The sequence below is a fragment of the Protopterus annectens genome, chromosome 17.part0 (genome assembly GCF_019279795.1).
Source record: "Protopterus annectens isolate FY-2018-M chromosome 17.part0, PAN1.0, whole genome shotgun sequence".
Classification (NCBI taxonomy): Eukaryota; Metazoa; Chordata; order Ceratodontiformes; family Protopteridae; genus Protopterus; species Protopterus annectens.
The window spans coordinates 549,245,413-549,263,538 of NC_056751.1; the positions used below are offsets into that span (position 1 = coordinate 549,245,413).

General features: G+C 39.2%; 1 protein-coding gene across 10 annotated transcripts in view; it reads left to right on the forward strand.

Moving 5' to 3' along the window:
• BRSK2 (BR serine/threonine kinase 2) overlaps positions 1-18,126 on the forward strand; it is a 2,790,504-nt gene that overhangs the window by 2,027,521 nt on the left and 744,857 nt on the right. For all 10 annotated transcript variants that reach the window (XM_044059311.1, XM_044059313.1, XM_044059318.1 and 7 more), the window contains exon 7: positions 7,150-7,218. In XM_044059311.1, the coding sequence (XP_043915246.1) occupies positions 7,150-7,218 (69 nt within the window). The remainder of the gene's footprint in view (positions 1-7,149; positions 7,219-18,126) is intronic.

Genomic DNA, 18,126 nt, shown 5'->3' on the forward strand with positions numbered 1-18,126 from the left:
TATACATGTATGTCAGACTGTATTGTTGTAACTGATGAAATGTGTATAGTTTAACAGAGGATACTGGAAGGGAGGGGATAAATAGCCTGAAATAAAATTACTTGGTTTAGGCCATTAAGATTTTATCTCACACGTCTGAATGCAGCCAGAGATGCAATGTCTGTGAAAAGCATGGACTAAGATCCTGCTCTATTGTCCTTAGTGATGAGCTAATTGCTACCCTGGGGGTGCCAGAGAATGTTTTTTTAATTTCTGGAAGGGTGGAAGTGTTGGAACTGTTTTACATTTTTCAGTTGTTGTAATAAACATTAGCTAAAGTTTTGTGTGTGTGTGTGTGTGTGTGTGTGTGTGTGTGTGTGTGTGTGTGTGTGTGTGTGTGTGTGTGTGTGTGTGTGTGTGTGTGTGTGTGTATTGTGACACATCATTGACAGATCCTGGCTTAATTTCTAGTGAGATGGTACTGTGGGAACCACATAGTCAAGTGATCAGACTGATGTCATTATGTAGCTAGCACTCAAATGTACTTGAATACTAGTGAGAGATGTGAGGTGTGCAGTCTGTTTTTGGGACCTGACAAGACACTTACCCACTTTCATTTTGCCTTGCTTTAGTAAACAACTAGGGAACAATAATTCTTCATTCAGATAGAAAAATAGTGAGATTAGCTAAATATTTTTTCTGTATCTGTCTAAGTCCTTCCATCTGTGTTATTTTTTATATTTCCTGTGATGAAACTCTGGTGTTTATTGTAAATAGATATTCAGTATTTTCATGTTTTTTTATTTTTAAATATAGCTAAACCTTTCACTGTGGTTGGTCTTTTAGAAAATATTTAACCTTTGAGAATACTTGGATTTATTTAGTGCCAGTGTGATGCCACGTTCCTGAAAGTCTTGCTGGTTAAATTTTACCATTTGTATAAGTATTAATTTTACTAAGTGTGATTAGGTACCCTGGTAATGCCCTTAAAGTAGCTGGCTTCAGGTGTTCTGGTGGCAGTAAGTCTACCTTTATACTTAGGTAGAGGTGGCAGAGCAGGTAAGCTGGGTCAGCCTTTCCCAGTTGTATGTGCATGAGTGTGTGAAAATCAAATCTTAAACAGTGTGTGTGTGTGTGTGTGTGTGTGTGTGTGTGTGTGTGTGTGTGTGTGTGTGTGTGTGTGTGTGTGTGTGTGTGTGTGTGTGTGTGTGTGTGTCAGCTACTTTGAACAGAGACACTGAGAGCACTGATTTCATAGAGAGGGTGGTGGAGGACTGAATTGCAACACCCGGCTAAGGGCTCAGTTCTGTAATGGTCAGTGGGGAGTCTAATTTGGGGCCTGGAGATAAAACTAAGCCCAATGACTGCAGTGTGCAATCCCAGTGTGCTCTAAGGGGAAATTGTACTTGGTACAGAAAGTTGCACCTGAAAATACTGTGTGTGTCTATTTTTCTCACAATGAGTATTTCCCACCGGTGTTAACGGTAAGGATTGAGGCTCCTCAATCACTGGCCATGAGGAGAGATGCCTCAGTCGGTTCTTTTGATTACAGTAATGTCTAAATAATTAATACAGTCATTAGACTAATCAGTAGTAAACTTCAAAAATCCGTAGAATAATGTAAATCAGTAGTGTCTGTTCAAAATATCACATCATCATCCAGGAATTTCCCATAAAGAGACCAACAGTCCTTATAATCAGAGGTCAATATATAATTAACCTCCCAATGGGCTAATATCAAGTTAGTAGATATGGGGGCACATACCGCCCCCATAGGTGCGCCCCTATTTTGTCAAAATAACTGGCCTTCAAAGGTAATACAATTATTCTCCAAGATGAGTTCCATTGATGTCTTAAGCATTTTTATCTTAGAATGATCTAGATCTGATTTGAAACATAAATATTCATAAAACCAGTCAATGGTTTCCTCTCCAGTCCAGCTGGTGAATCTGGGAATTTTGAGGCAATGTTACAACTGTCTCATGTACACGGACAACCCTCTCCTCCTCCAAACAGGTTCAAATATATGTGAGAGATGCAACTATTTAGCCAAACTGGAGGCTGAGCTCTCTCATCTCAAAACTGGTGTAACCAGTCAGGAGGAGAAGGTAACCTCACACAACACAATTCCAGTATCACATAGTCCCACCACATCAGCGAACCAAACACATAAATACGCAAAAACATACTCAGAGGCTATAAATAAAAATCTACCTAAGCAACAGAGACCTCCAAAGCAGACATCCAAGCAAACGCTACCTCAAAACAAAACACACACAACACATAACCCACAAAGTCAGTGTGCCAAGCAGCCACAGCCCTTAAGGCTGAATAACACACCTGATACTCTTGTAATAGGTGACTCTATTGTCAGACACACTGACGTCCCGCTCACCAGGCTGAATAAAGAGAAGGTCATGGTGAGCTGCCTGTTGGGTGCTAGGATCCTCCACATAATGCAAGCACTCAGGTCACTCCAAAGCAAATACAAATATGACTCAGTCATTGTACATGCTGGTGTGAATGACCTGAGACGTACCTCCCTGGACTACATGAAAAGAGACATAGAGGAGCTCTCTGATCATGTAGCCCAGGCTGGTATGACCCTGACCTTGAGCAGCATCTTACCCTCACCTAGAATGATGCCACAGTACAAAGACAAAATGATCGATTTTAACAACTGGCTAAAATTTTGGTGTCATTCAAAGGGGATCCAGTGTCTGTCAGCCTGGGATGACATGCTCGACAAGCAAGGCTGCTTCGCTAGGGACGGCTTGCACCTGTCACCACTGGGCTTTCGGATATTGGCAAAGGCTCTTGCCACCCCCATAGTGCCTTTTTTAGGCAAGGCTCAAAAGTCAAACCCACCCCCATAGACAGCACAAGGAACAAGAAACTAAGGGTAATGCTGCTAAACGCCAGAAGTCTTAACCTCAAGATGCATGCACTCGAAGCTCTCCTCAGTATGGAGAACATCGATATCTGTGCAGTGACAGAAACCTGGTTCAAGGCTCCAGAAAGCATGCCAGCACTACCAGGCTATACCTCATATCATGCTTTTCGGCCCCAAAACCCGGACCGAACCACAAAAGGAGGGGGAGTTTCCATATTTATCAAGGATATCCACACCTCCAGGTTAGTGGCATTGCACGAAGTATCGGAGACCATCCATGTGCAACTAACAGTGGGCAAGACTGCTTTTCAGTTTATAGCATCCTACAGACCACCCTCTCAAAGTCATGAATCCCACTCGGCTTTCCTAAAAACATTGGAGAACATGAAGATCTCTCCGAACACCATTATATTGGGTGACTTCAACTACCCAAACATTGACTGGGAGCACTACTCAAGCCCCAGCACCTTAGTCCAAAGGTTCCTGGAAATTATAAACTCAAATGCTATGGAACAACTAGTCACCACTCCCACAAGAGGGGACAACATACTAGACCTGATCATTACCAACATGGGGACTCTATGCTCCACACCAGAAGTATATCCCTCATTGGTAAGATCAGACCATAAATTAATTTCACTGGATGTCCACATCCCGACCCCACCCCCAGTCCAGAAAACCACAGTGAAAACCTTCTCAAAAGCGAACGTCTCACTTCTCAAAACCAAAGTGGAATCCTTCAAGGCCCCAGCGCCAGTGGAAACTATGGCCCAAATTGCAAAATCCTATATAAACGCAACGCATTCTATGGACATCTCCAGGAATGCATGGATCATGCTGTCCCAAACAAAACCAAGACCCAATCATCCAAAGGCAGGCGTCCAGTCTGGTGGACTCCTGCCATAAATAAACTGTGCAACAGAAGGAGGAAGCTACTACATGATAGAGCAAAATCCCTAATAGGGAAGGCATCTCTGATCAGTACTAGCAAAAAATTATGATCCCTCATAAAATCCCCCAAGGCCAGCTTTGAGAGAAAAATTGCACAGGACACCAAAGACAATCATAAGGCTTTTTTCAGTTATGTTAGAAACCTGGGATGCAACTCCCAGACTTGTTCTGAGTTGATTCTAAACGACAAAAAATACACTGAACCCACAGACATCGCCAATATCCTGGCAGACAGGTTCAGTGCAAACTTCTCCACCCCCTCCCCCCCCAAAAGAGCAAGTATCTATCCTGGCAGACGGCTGCCTCCCAAACATCTCTGATGCTCAGGTGAAGGCTGCCCTCTCCAAAGCAAAAAACACTGCTTCCATGGGACCAGATGGCATCCCAGGTTGCGTCCTACATGAACTCCAAGAGGAACTAATCCCTCAAATAAAACAGCTATACAATCTCAGCCTCACTACAGGATATGTGCCCACAGAATGGCGTACAGCAACAGTGGTCCCACTCCACAAAGGTGGAGCCTCTACGGACCCTGGAAACTATCGCCCTATAAGCCTGACTAGCTTAGTCTGCAAGGCTATGGAGAGGATCATCATGGAGCTCATAAACAAAGACATTGGGGACCTACAGACACTAGATCCTACCCAGTTTGTCTTTGTCAAGGGCAGATCCTGCCTTTTGAACCTGGTTGACTTCTTTGAAACAGTCACCAAAGCCATAGATGAAGGGAAGCTAGTCCACACAGCCTATCTGGACCTTGCAAAGGCATTTGACACAATACCCCACTCGGGCATCATAGATAAGCTATCCAGCTTAAATATAAACCCCTATGTCACAAGATGGGTTGCAAATTGGCTCAAAGACAGAACCCACAGAGTGAGAGTTGCTGGAGCCATGTCAGACTCAAAACCGGTCACAAGTGGCATCCCACAGGGTTCTGTCCTGGGATCACTCTTGTTCGGTATATACTTTTCCGAGGTACAGACAAACGTGGGAGGACTATGGCTCACCAAGTTCGCAGACGACTGCAAACTGGGCGCCATAATCAACTCTCCAGCTGACACAAACATCCTTCAAAAAGGTCTCATAGAGACAGATAACTGGTGCCAGTACCATGGTTTAAAGCTAAATTCCAAAAAATGTATAGTCATACCCTTTGGCAAAAACAATGTGCCCACAAATTACCACATAAGCGGAAACCCATTAAGTACAGAGAAAGTTATTAGGGACCTGGGGACCCAAGTTGATAGCAATCTCTCCTTTGAAAACCACATTGCCAAAGTGGTTAGAAAGACCTTCTACATAGCCCACCTCATCACGAAGGGTTTCACATCTAGATCAAGAGAGGTAATTGTGCCCCTTTATTCATCCCTCATCAGGCCCATCATAGAATACAATGCCCCTTTTGGGATATACCTTACCCAACACCTGCAGCAATTAGAAAGACCCCAAAAGTATCTCACCAAGAGGATCAAGGGTCTCAAACAGATGCCATATGCTGCTCGGTTAAAAAAACTCCAGCTCTACTCAGTTGCATACCGCCTACTTCGAGGCGATCTATGCCTGACATACAAAGCTATGTCAAATCCAGAATTAATGGACATGCTCCACCTCAGTAAATCTAAATCCCTTAGAGCCACACGCTCGAGGGACTTGAACCTCAGCACAGAAATAAATAGAACTTGCTGGAGGGACAGGTTCATAACCCAGAGGCTCCCTTCACTCTGGAATAGAATTCCAGTTCATGTGAGGCAGAGCACCTCACTGAATCTCTTCAAGAAGAATCTCGATAGGTGGATGGGGATCGTAGGTTTGTCCCAGGGATTACTCCCGTGTCACTATTAGACAGAGGCACAGTAAACTAAACCTTAAAAAGGGCACAGTATACTCAAATCAAGGGGTGGCATAAGCCATACAGAATCGGGCTAGGCTTATAATTGCACCAGGGCAGATAGCCTAGTATGAACCTAATAACTGAAAATGAGTCCTGCATGTCAATGGTAACAAAAATTAGATGGTCACAATACATTTCAGCAGAAATTTTACATAAAAAATCCCAGGAATCCTTATTTAAATGGTAGATATTCCCCGTAATCCCCTTAAATTGCTGTTCTAGAAACCTTGCCATGGTAAAAGTCTTGGAAGACAATGGGCTGTAGTGGGGGATCAGCCAAACTTTTATGGATCTAATTTGCTGATTTGTTTGATACGAATACATTTAAAATATTTAAAATTATTTCAATTAATGTGGTAATTTTAAATGTATGACTTTGATTTTTAATTAATTAAGTAATTAGCTCACGTGACTTGGAGAGACTATAAATGCATTGGTTTTACAGAGTTTGGTGTTCCGAAGAAGTCCTTTGGTAGGATGGAAACACTAAACTTTTTTAAATAAAGTTGTGCAAGTATTTTTCCACTTCCGCACATGGTATTTTTGTTCTTGGTTTGTAATGGGCAGTAAAGTTAGTTTTCAACTACTATTCATTTTAGCCAAAACATCAAAGACATATTAACAGTCTTTGGGTTCACAGCACTGAGTCATGCTCTTCTGCATTCTGTTTTTAAATCTTACTTTAGTGTAAAATTAATATACAGATATAAAATCAATTTGCTACTAGCCTTACTTATTTCATAATTGATTGCAACTATAAACAGAGCCTAAATTCTGAATTAGAGAATCTGTTTTGTAATAAATTCCACTGAAAGTGAAACATAGCTCATTGAAATCTCAAGGAAAGGCTTTGAGTATTAAGTACCATTCATCAGCCTATGTTATAGATTTGGCAGCTACATTGTGTTTATCTGATTTTTCACATGTCACTCACATGCTTAGATATTCACCTAAGAGGAAAACATCAAAATGTGAAATATAATGACCCTCAAGGCATTCTGGTGTGCTTTTCCCTAATGCATTAAATGCAAACTGAAAAAGGCTATTTTTATGCATCTCAATTATTTTTATTGATCACATTTTAATTATTTCATGCTGTCAATCTACTTTGGTTTAGCATTCCATTGTGAACTACTCTGCTTCATGGTAACAGGAAGGTTTTTTTTTTTTATTCATTGTACTGTTAGTTATTGGAAACAAAGTTTTTCTCCTTTTGTTTTGTATGTTAAAAAGCACATTTATATTCTGGCACACACATGGAATAATTTCATTATCACAGGAAGCCAGAAAATACATTTGCAGAGAAGTAAGCCCTGTATGCATTGCTTTTTGGATAAATCTATATGTGATCTAGTCACTTCTGAAATGTCTAGTACTTCAATTTATAGTCTCACTATTCAGAACTTTAATTAAAATGTAAATTTTAACACAGGGAGAAAAATATGATGGAAGAAAGGCAGATGTATGGAGTTGTGGAGTAATATTGTTCGCATTATTAGTGGTAAGTACTGTCTTTTTTATATGGTTTGTTTATCTACAAAAGAAAAAAAAAATCAGAAGCTAGTTTGCCTTATCCTTTATTCACTGTCATCCAGTTTGGCTTTCAGGCAGTTTGTGTTGATGAAAAGAGATATGTATGTTTTACAATGCCTTCAAATGTTTATGCAGGCTAAAATGTATGGAAAATTGTACACCCGGAGAATTTTGTTACCAGTTTTCATCTGTGTTACTAGATTAAATTATTGCCATTTGGAGAAGGAGAGCATGAGCTTTAGTATTTTCTGTTAAAGCCTAGGCCGTCATGGTGAAAGACATCAGAGAACTCAGTGACACTGTTGTTCTTTGTTCATTTCTGCCCTATTGCCATATCTTTGAAAACAGTGATGTAAGAATAGGTCGGCTACAGTCTCCATTGTAAATTTTCTTAAAGAAGGATATTCATACAGACACGCACCTTGATGCAGTAGGCCAAACTAAATACTTTGCATAACAGTCACCGTAAGTTAGTGTATCTTGGCATTGTAATTGCAGTTACTTTATCACAGCTAAAAGTGACAGTTTCTCTCTAATATACTTACCTGATAAAACAAACTTAAGTAAATGCATGTTGTCTGATAAACCAGTTTAATTTGTCATTCAGAAGAGTTACAACTAGAAAATATTAAAGCATTCCCTATAAAGCTACATTCTAAAACTGTGACAAAACACATTAAAGTTATGAAGTGTTGATATTTGTTTCCAATAGTACTGGGCACAATTTCTTAACGTTCCATTTACTTTGTATAACATGTGCAGCTCACATTACCAGACACTGTTCCCAATTGTGATCCTTGGAATGAAGGCAGATGTATCTTGTTGGGCTAGCCAGTTGATAATTAATAGGAAAACATCTGTTATTTAAAATGTATGATTTTTTTCCTCTGAGTAATTTTGATTTATATAAAGTATACATAATTGCTTGATAATCTGCACCTAAGGAAATGCAACATATATGTTGTTGCAAATGCAATGTAATTTGCTTCAAATATCACTAAAAGCATATTGTGAAAAGACATGGTGTGGATTTACAAATCAAACTGGTGATGTTGGGTGAGACATTGCCTCTTACAGCTGGATCAGTTTTGGAAATTTTGATTTAATGGTATGAATTACGCCATGGAAGAAAGCAGTGAGCTGTGGCAATATTAGATAATATTAGATCAAAATGGAACATTTCCAAAGGGAATCTAATGCATACAGGTCACAGCTTACTCATTTTTCAGTATTCCCTATGTGACCTGACAATAAAAACTCACTAACAATAAGCACTATGCATGCTGTTTGGGAGCCAGGTAACTTGGGCTTTAATGAATGCTTTTTCATGACCCAATGCCTCTCTCCATGGTCTGAGTTCTACATTACAAATAACCCCTGGCAAGCTAGGGCTGTATCCTTTGCTGTGTATGTGAGTATTACACATGCAAAATATATATATATATGTGTGTGTGTGTGTGTGTGTGTGTGTGTGTGTGTGTGTGTGTGTGTGTGTGTGTGTCTGCATAAAACAGTGCAGACAGAGGAATACCTAAATGTAGCATGTCTATTGACTCTTATGTGTGTAGCACCCCTAGTATGAGTAAGATGTATGCATCACCATTGTTATAACTGAGATGTATACAGCACCAGTGGTATGAGTGAGATGTATGCAGCACCTCTGGTATGAGTGCAATGTACACAACAACCCTGGTATGAATGTGATATATAAGGCAACCCTGATATAAGCGTGATGAATGCAGCATCCTTGCTATATGTGCAATATATGCAGCACCCATAGTATAGGTGCGATGTATGCAGCACCCATGGTATAAGTGAGATTTATGCAGCACCTTACTATGGTTGTGATGTATGTAGCACACTTGCTATGAGTGTGATGTATGCAGCACCCTTGGTATGGGTGTGATGTATGCAGCACCCTTGGTATGGATGTGATGTATGCAGCACCCTTGCTATATGTGCAATATATGCAGCACCCTTGCTATATGTGGGATATATGCAGCACCCATAGTATAGGTGTGATGTATGCATCACCCATGGAATAAGTGAGATGTATGCTGTACCCTTGGTATGAGTGAGATATATGCAGCACCTCTGGGATGAATGTGATGTATAGAGCACGAGTGTGATGTATGCAGCACCCTTGCTTTAGGTGCAATGTATGCAGCACCCATGGTATAAGTGAGATGTATGCAGCAACCTTGCTATGGGTGTGATGATTGCAGCACCCTTACTGTAGGTGCAATTTGTGCAGCACATTGCTATGAGTGTGATGTATACAGCACCCCTGGTATAAGTGAGATGTATGCAGCATCCTTGTTTTGGGTGTGATGTATGCAGCACCTTGCTATGGGTGAGATGTATGCAGCACCTTGCTATGGGTGAGATTTATGCAGCACCCTTTATATGGGTGTGATGTACGCAGTACCCTTGGTATGAGTGAGATGTATGTAGCATCCTTGCTATGAGTCGTATGCATGCAGCACTACTGGTATGAGTGCAATGTATGCAGCATGCATGGTATAAGTGAGATGTATGCAGCACCCCTGGTATAACAGTAATGTATGTAGCACCCATAGTATGAGTAAAATGTATGCAGCACCCCTGGTATACGTGAGATGTATGCAGCAGCTTGCTATGGGTGTGATGCATGCAGCATCCTTGGTATAAGTAAGGTGTATGCAGAACCTTCGATATGAGTAATATATATGTATGCAACACCACTGATATGAGTGCAATGTATGCAGCAACCCTTTTATGAGTGTAATAAAGAAGACGACTAGAAGTTAAACTTTTCTTAAAAGGTGTCCTTCATATTAGACAACCAAGGAAACCAGTTTCTCCTCCTTGGGATCTTAACTTTGTTTTAGCACGTTCTTCATCTCTGCAACACTGCACCTGGAAAATTCTCATTACCATAATTTCTGGTACAAGAGTTTCTGAATTACAGGCTCTGATGTCTTCTTCCTTCATTGTTTTTTACAAGGGTAGGGTATCTTTACACACTACCCCTCCTTTATGCCCAAGGTGGTAAATGAGTTTATACTCAGTCTTCCCACTTTTTCCCTTCTCCTCAATCTTCTAGTGAGAGGCTCCTACACACTTTAGATATGCACAGGTAACTCGGATATTACTTGGGTAAAACCAAACCAATTTGAAAATCTGACTGCTTTTGTCTGCTGTCACCCATGTGCCCTGGGCAAGCTTGTTTCTAAGTAGAATATTTCCACTTAGATTCGAAAACCATTTCCTTCTGTTATATGTCACATGGGAATAATCTCCCCTCACCCCTTAGAGCTTATTCCACCAGAGCGTTGCCTTCCTCTGGTTCCTTTTTCAAGGGTTTAGACACTTGCTCTTTCTTGGAAGCAGCTTCCTGGTCTTCTGTACATACCTTCACAAAACACTACAAGTTAGATGGCATTTCCAGTTGCAGAGCTAGTTTTGCTAGGCCTATTTTGCAGGGGTTTCTGGAGAGTGCTACTGCTCCTCCACCCAATTCTTTTGCATGAGCTTGGTATTCTCTCTCATGTTATGAATACTGCAACATATGAATAGAAGGACATAGAATAGTTGTATAAAATCTTACCATTACCATAGATGTCCTTCTTTTCTATATGTTGCAGTATTATTCCCCCCAGCAGTCCCCCCGATGCTTGCCTGGCTACTGGTGGTGTGTTCCCTCACCTAGGATCAGGCTGGTACTTTTTTTTGCAGCATTCAGTTCTGAGGTGTGGTACATGCAGACATCCCATTTATACCCAACATCATTTTATTGCCAACGTAGAATTTGTTCAATGTGCAAAGTTGCATGTACCTTACAGTAGCACTAGACTTTTGTGTAGTGGCAAGATGTACAAGTTAGCCAGTGGCAGACTCCCTCATGTTATGAATACTGCAACATATAGAAGAGAAGGACATCTATGGTTATGGTAAGACTTTACACAACTATTCTATCCTGTCATGAGTGCAATGTATGCAGCACCCATGTTATGAGTATGATATACTTAGCACCCCTGCTATGGGTGTCATGTGTAGCACCCCTGGTATGGGCACAATGTGTACAGCACCCTTGGTATGGGTGTGATTTGTGCAGCAACCCTGGTTTGAGTGGGGTACAGCACTTAATAATGTGGTATGTGCCCATCTTGTTAAAACATCCCTGGTATTTGTAAAAACACTTGGTAATGTGCTATGTTTCCAACCTTTTAAAACATTCCTAATGTATGTAAAAAGTACTTGGTAAAATGTTATGTAACCACCCTGTCACAATATCCTGGTGTGTGTGTGTGTGTGTGTGTGTGTGTGTGTGTGTGTGTGTGTGTGTGTATACACACACACACAGGTTTTATACATGGAAGGACAAGCCACCCTCCCTAAATTAATCTGACGAACTTCAAGGTTATGCTTATACGAAAGTAAGTGCCTCAGACTCTGTAACTAATCACCCATCCAGACAAACACACTTGTATCCTACTCACATACATACATACATATTCAGTACGGTAAACAAAACTCATTCATCCATTCAGTTTATGCCACACTTACTACAAGCAGCATACACACATGCTCTCACACGCACACACGCTCACACATCAAACCACTCAAACCTCCCATTGTTCACTCAGTCAGATACCTGCAGACACACACACACACACTCAAAGTCCTTCTGAGAACACACACACACACACACACACACACACACACACCCCAATCCAAACCCCCAAATGCTGGGTCACTCACTGTGCATCCTATCAGTTATGTATCAAACATGCTAATAACACTTCTCAATCCCTGCATCACACACACACACACACACACACACACACACACTCATACCCAGATATACTCTTAAACTCCATAAATCTGTCCTATAAAGAAGCAATCCAGTTTCTATATGGGATAAAATTCACTTACCTGCAAGCATCCATGGTCATGTACACAGTATCAATGAACTTTTATATGATTAGTATACATCCTCGGTAAGAACATGGTCTTGATCAGGGGTCTGTGATATACAGGGACTCAGCCACATATGGTGTTGTACAAAAAATACTTGATAATATAGCATGCACTCACCCATCACATTGTCCTTGTATACATAAAAAAATATTTGGTGATGTAAGTTTCACCTACCCTTTCACAGCTTCCATGGTCTGTAAAAAAAAAAAAAAAAAAAAAAAAAGTAATGAAGTATATACCCACCCTATCACAGTATCCTGGTACACATAAAAAGTACTTGGCAAGTGTACACCCACCCTTTCACAATGTCCTTGGTATTGTAATGCCGAGTGGCGGTACCATAGTGTAGATGCTCACAGAGTAAGGACTTTTGATATGCCAGCAATAAATTTGTGGGTTTGGGAGTATATGGTTAACAGAGTATATGGTTAACAGAGTATATGGTTAACAGAGTATATGATTAACAGAGTAGCTTTGACAAAGGAGAATGCACTAAAGCAAAGTAACAGGGGCACTGGTCCCATTACACTCACATCCCTGGGCTTTCAGGTGTATGAAAGTAGCTGTTCACTTGCATTGATTTAAAGCCAAGATAATTCATGTATGGCGCAAGTTGTTTGGGAGAATTCAGAGTAGCCTACATTGTTTTTTCCTGGAGTATTACCGCTGAAAGAGAGACTATCCAGGGTGGGACACCAGTCAGAAGTCCATAATTACTATTTTCATTATCAGGACTTTGATAGGAATGATTCTAGTACACAAACTTCTAATTATCTTGCCAGAAGAAGCTCTGTTGGTGAAACACACTGTGATAGAAAGACTGTAGTTTGCAAAACTATGGACATTCCCTGGATTTTAATTTGGCTTTTATATTCTGGAGAGAGGCTTTTTGTATTGAAAGATTTTGTGTTTACAGTCATCTCACTGTGGGTAAAAACTTATAAGACCAGAGAAAAGTACTAGGTAATTTAGTGTATACCAACCATCATAACATCCCTGGTATATGCAAATACATTTGGTAATGCAGTAGGTACCCTTCCTCTCAAAACATCTGGTGTATATGTAAAAGATATTTGGTAATATAGTATGTATCCTCCTGTCAAATACCTCTAGGATGTGTAAAATAACAATACAGTGTACCCCACCCATCACATCATCCATGGTGTATGTAAAAAGTTGTGTAGTATCTACCAAGGCCATCACAAAATTGCAAGCATACATAAAAAGTACTTTATACTCTAGTGCATACCCAGCAAGTCACAAGATCCGTGGTATATGTAGAAAGTGTTTGGTAAAGTAGTGGGGTTACCCACCTCATCACACATTCTAATGCGCAGAAATAGCAGTTGGTAACATAGGATGTATCCTTATGTCCCAATGTCCTTGGGATATGCAAAAGGCATACGGTAATGTAGTATGCACCCATCTCTTTACAACATCTGATAGTATAATCTTTAACCACTCTATCACAATGCCTCTAGTAAATGTAAACAGTATTTGGTAATGTAGTGTGCATCCACCTTGTCACAGTGTCCCTGGTATATGCAAAAAGTACTTTGTAATGTTATGTTTACCTAGCCAGACACGATGACCTTGATTCATGTATGCATTTGTGTATTTATTTATTCACTGTTGTTTCATGTTTGCTTACTGGGATGGTGCACTGATCAATACTAACTAATTTCAGGCTCAGCCCTGGTAAAACGTACAGCACCTTGTATGCACTGTACCCCTGACATAGTTCCATTGCCCTGCTCTGTATAAAATCTAAAGCACCTGATAAAGCAGTGTTTACCTCCACAGAGACACAACAACCCCTTGCGGATGAAGGAACATGTCATTTGAGTGAAGTATTGAATATCTCAATCAGTAAAATTTTATGCATGATCCGTAGTTTTCACTGTAAGCAAAAGTCAGAATTTTCACAGCTGGCTTGTTGATTAGGATTTTATATGCTGTTGTTGAATAGGTTATCCTCTTTCTACACTGCTAAATACTTAAAATTGGAATCTGATTGTTTGCAAGTGCTAACGTGAGTCTTCCCATTTTTGGAAATGTGCTCTTCCCCCATGGTTGTGGGAGTTTGTCCTGTGTGTACACATAAGAACATAGTAATGATACTAGATCAGTGATCACATTGACCATAAAAATGCCTAGCCAAACACACCATCGTTTATTTATTTACTTACTTAATTACTAACTAACTTTAACTGATTAGATGGTCTGGTCCCGACCATTTTCAGCCTTGACCCAGGCCAAGGAGCATTTATAACATACACAAAAAAACATAAAGCTGTATAGAGATAAGACATTTAGCAGAATGTATAATGAAATGTAGTATAATGCAGTACACTTCAGCAAGCAGAAATATCAGTAATTGCTGATATACAATGCATAAGGTGTTATGAACATTTACAAATACCTGACATAGTTGCTATACAATGCATAATGTGTCATGATATCTAAAACTTTCAGAAATATTGTGTGCATTTGCATACTATATGTGATACCATAAGCAGTTACTGCACATATTTATAAATTTTTGTTTTTTCCAAGCAGATATGTCAAATTGATTAGTCAAGTCAGGAAGCAAGGTGGTCTGTTTAGTACATGTTTGAGGTACCTGCTTGGTCTTAAGCTTATGTTTTAAGTAGACACTCTTAAATGTTCTTGCTACCCTTTTCAAAAGCACTTAATACTGCATGTGCTTTCACTTACAAACTGAGCAGGACCATACATGGTAACCCTGGTGCATATTTGTGTCTGGCCATCCTGTCATCTAGACTAGCCTTAAAGACAGATAAAGCATTACTTTGCTTGAGCTGTACTGGTAATTTATGTACTACACCTAGTAATGTTATATACATTGATGTAGTAACAACACAATTTAAATGTGAAAGAAGTGCGAAATAGGAGCCCAGTGGCTTAATGAATAAGGCAACAGCCTTGAGAGCTGGAGATTATGGGTTCAGTTAGCACCTGGTTTGGGATTATTTCTATCTGGCAGTAAGTAAAGAAGATGAAAACTTATCTTATTAGTAGGCTTTTCCTAAAAATTGTAGTCATTGTGTTTGCATCAAAAAATGCTATGGCGTTTTAAAACAATTGTAGTCATTGTGTTAGCATTAGTACATACTTATTAAATCTATCCTTGCTTTCAAACACTGACTGGACCCGTTTTTCATTATTTAAAAACCACACATCACTTAAAATTTTTCTGTACACATTTCTCTACCTTACTACAGGAACATCATTTTATTTTATTTTTATGCATTTTATTACTCCACAAAACTAGTATTTTCCTAATGTATTTATTGCTTCACCCCATTCTAATGCAGAAAGTCACTGTATATTCCTATTAATATGGAAAAAAGCATTTTTGCATAATCTCTTTTAAGCTCTTACAAATAAAATACATGGCATATTAATTGCTGCAGTAGTTAATTATTATTATACCATGATCCCCCCAAAACGTGCACGCTGATTGGCCAGCGTGCCCATTGTAAATCGAGTTATACTAATGGAAAAAGGTCCGGTCGCCCGGACTTTTTTCCATTAGTATAACTCGTTTTTTTTTAAACACTGTCTCGCTATGTTAAATGGGTTTAACATAGCGAGACAGCTTTAAAATAAGCAACGGAGATCTCCGTTGCTTATTTTAAAGCTGTCTCGCTATGTTAAACCCATTTAACATAGCGAGGCAGTTTAAAAGCAACGGAGAAAGCAAGATCTCCGTTGCTTTTAGTGTCTCGCTATGTTAAATGAGTTTAACATAGCGAGACAGTTTCAAAATAAGCAACGGAGATGTCCGTTGCTTATTTTAAAACTGTCTCGCTATGTTAAACTCATTTAACATAGCGACACATAAAAAGCAACGGAGATCTTGCTTTCTCCATTGCTTTTGCCACAGCTCTGATGTACTGCGCAGGCGCAGTACATCAGAACTGCCGGATGCCAGACATCTGCGGAAGGGCAGTAAACAGGCATTATACTATGCCATTATTTAAGAAAAGTAACAGTTTCTTTTCTTAAATAATGTCATGGTATAATAGCAATAACCCACTTCTGGGTGTGGGTAATGCTAAATTTACCCACGGTTGGCTTTGTTTGGTCGAGGGCCGCTGACCAAACCACGCCAACCGTGGGTAAATTTAGCATTACCCACACCCAGGCGTGGGTTATTGCTATAATATATTACAACCTTTCCTCTGAAAAGGTTGTACCCACTGTATGCCTTAAAGCCATTTTTGCACACCCCAAAACTCACACTGTTTATCTAAAATTAATGCATTTGAACGCATCTTTTTTCTTTTCTGTTATAACTCAATTTTCTTGCCGTGATCTTCCCACCTTATTTTGACCAAGTTCTGTAGCCTGCTTAAGTAAGCGTGGCTTTTCTTTACATGAGATGATTTTGTCATCAGTTTGTTGGCTATTTGCACAACATTGCTGTGATTTGTGAAACCTTGGTTTATTTCATTTGGCATTTACTTTGGTATACCCACATAGCTGTGCATGTGATTCAGTGCTCATTTCTGTAACAATCCTTAGACATTTCATTAAAAGTAGGTAGTATAGTTATATTTTAAGGGGGTTTATAAACTTTGATGCTGATTATGTTATTCATTTTAATATTGTTACCCTTTATACACATACCTAATTCTCCTCTATTCATTGTTGTAGTCATCATCCTATGTCTTAATTTCATGTATGTTATGTGTGCCCTTTGGGCCCAGGTCATGGCTGAAAGGGGTCTGTTAATCAAACCATTTACTCACTAATCAAAAATAAATACATTATGGTACATGAATCTGAACTTCTTACTGATGTGAATAACAACAGTAATACTAAGTTTAAATGTAGCTTTGGTACTTAATGAAGTAGCCTGAAATAGTAAAAGTATGTACAACGCAGGTAGAAATATTTGGATACTCCTATTTATGGATCCATGCATTAAGTAACAGTATTATTAAAGATATTACTACAGTAAATGTTAAAGAATTTGCAAGACTATATGTTTCTGTCTAAATCCATATTATGAATTGTTTGAATCTAGCTGTGTGCAACCATATTTAAACACGATCATTCTTTGAGCTTTCTGAAGAATATAATAAACCCTAACATAAGCATCAGTATGATTGTAAAACATTTGAGTTAGTATATGCATGTTGCAGGTTTTATGTTGGGGACATGGAGTGGAAGTTACGTACCAGAGTTCTAAAACATTTAGATGACATTCAAAGTTAAGATTTAAGTAATACATTTTGTTAAACATTTTGCTAAACCAATTCATGTTCTTCATTTTAAACTTATTTTGCTAAAGTATTTCATTTTGAATAATAATAATGAAAATAAAAATATATTAACATCTGAGGTGTGAATACAGGTATTTTAAAGTTTCTACTGGACCTAGGCTGAATCGTAACTATTAATCTAAGCTCTCGTTAGCACTGAGGAATTGTTCAACACGAGCCTTTTGTTGTTTTCCTTATTAGGAATTATTTAAGAGTGGAAGGAGGTGATATACATTTGTACCTGTAGTTAGTAGGCCAAAATAATATTTTATCTGAACACTTCTCTGGTAATAAAAGCTCTTTTTAGCGACACATTTTTAACTGCTTATTTGTAAAACAAAATGGGATTTCCCCTTAAACAGACAGATTCCTCACTAAAGCCGTCAGTTGTCGCAGTAAATATATTAATTATTAATTACATTTTGATAGCTGAATTAGCCATGCTGAAAAGATATTTATCAAGGAAAATTGATGAAAAATCTTTTTTGGAGTGTGATTCAAGAGTATTTCTAAGTGAAATATCTGGAACACCATAGTGTCTCAGTGGAAAAAATGTCTTCCTCGTATCTCAAGGGTCTGGAGTTTAATATTGACTTCTAGTCCCTGTCTAAATGACATTA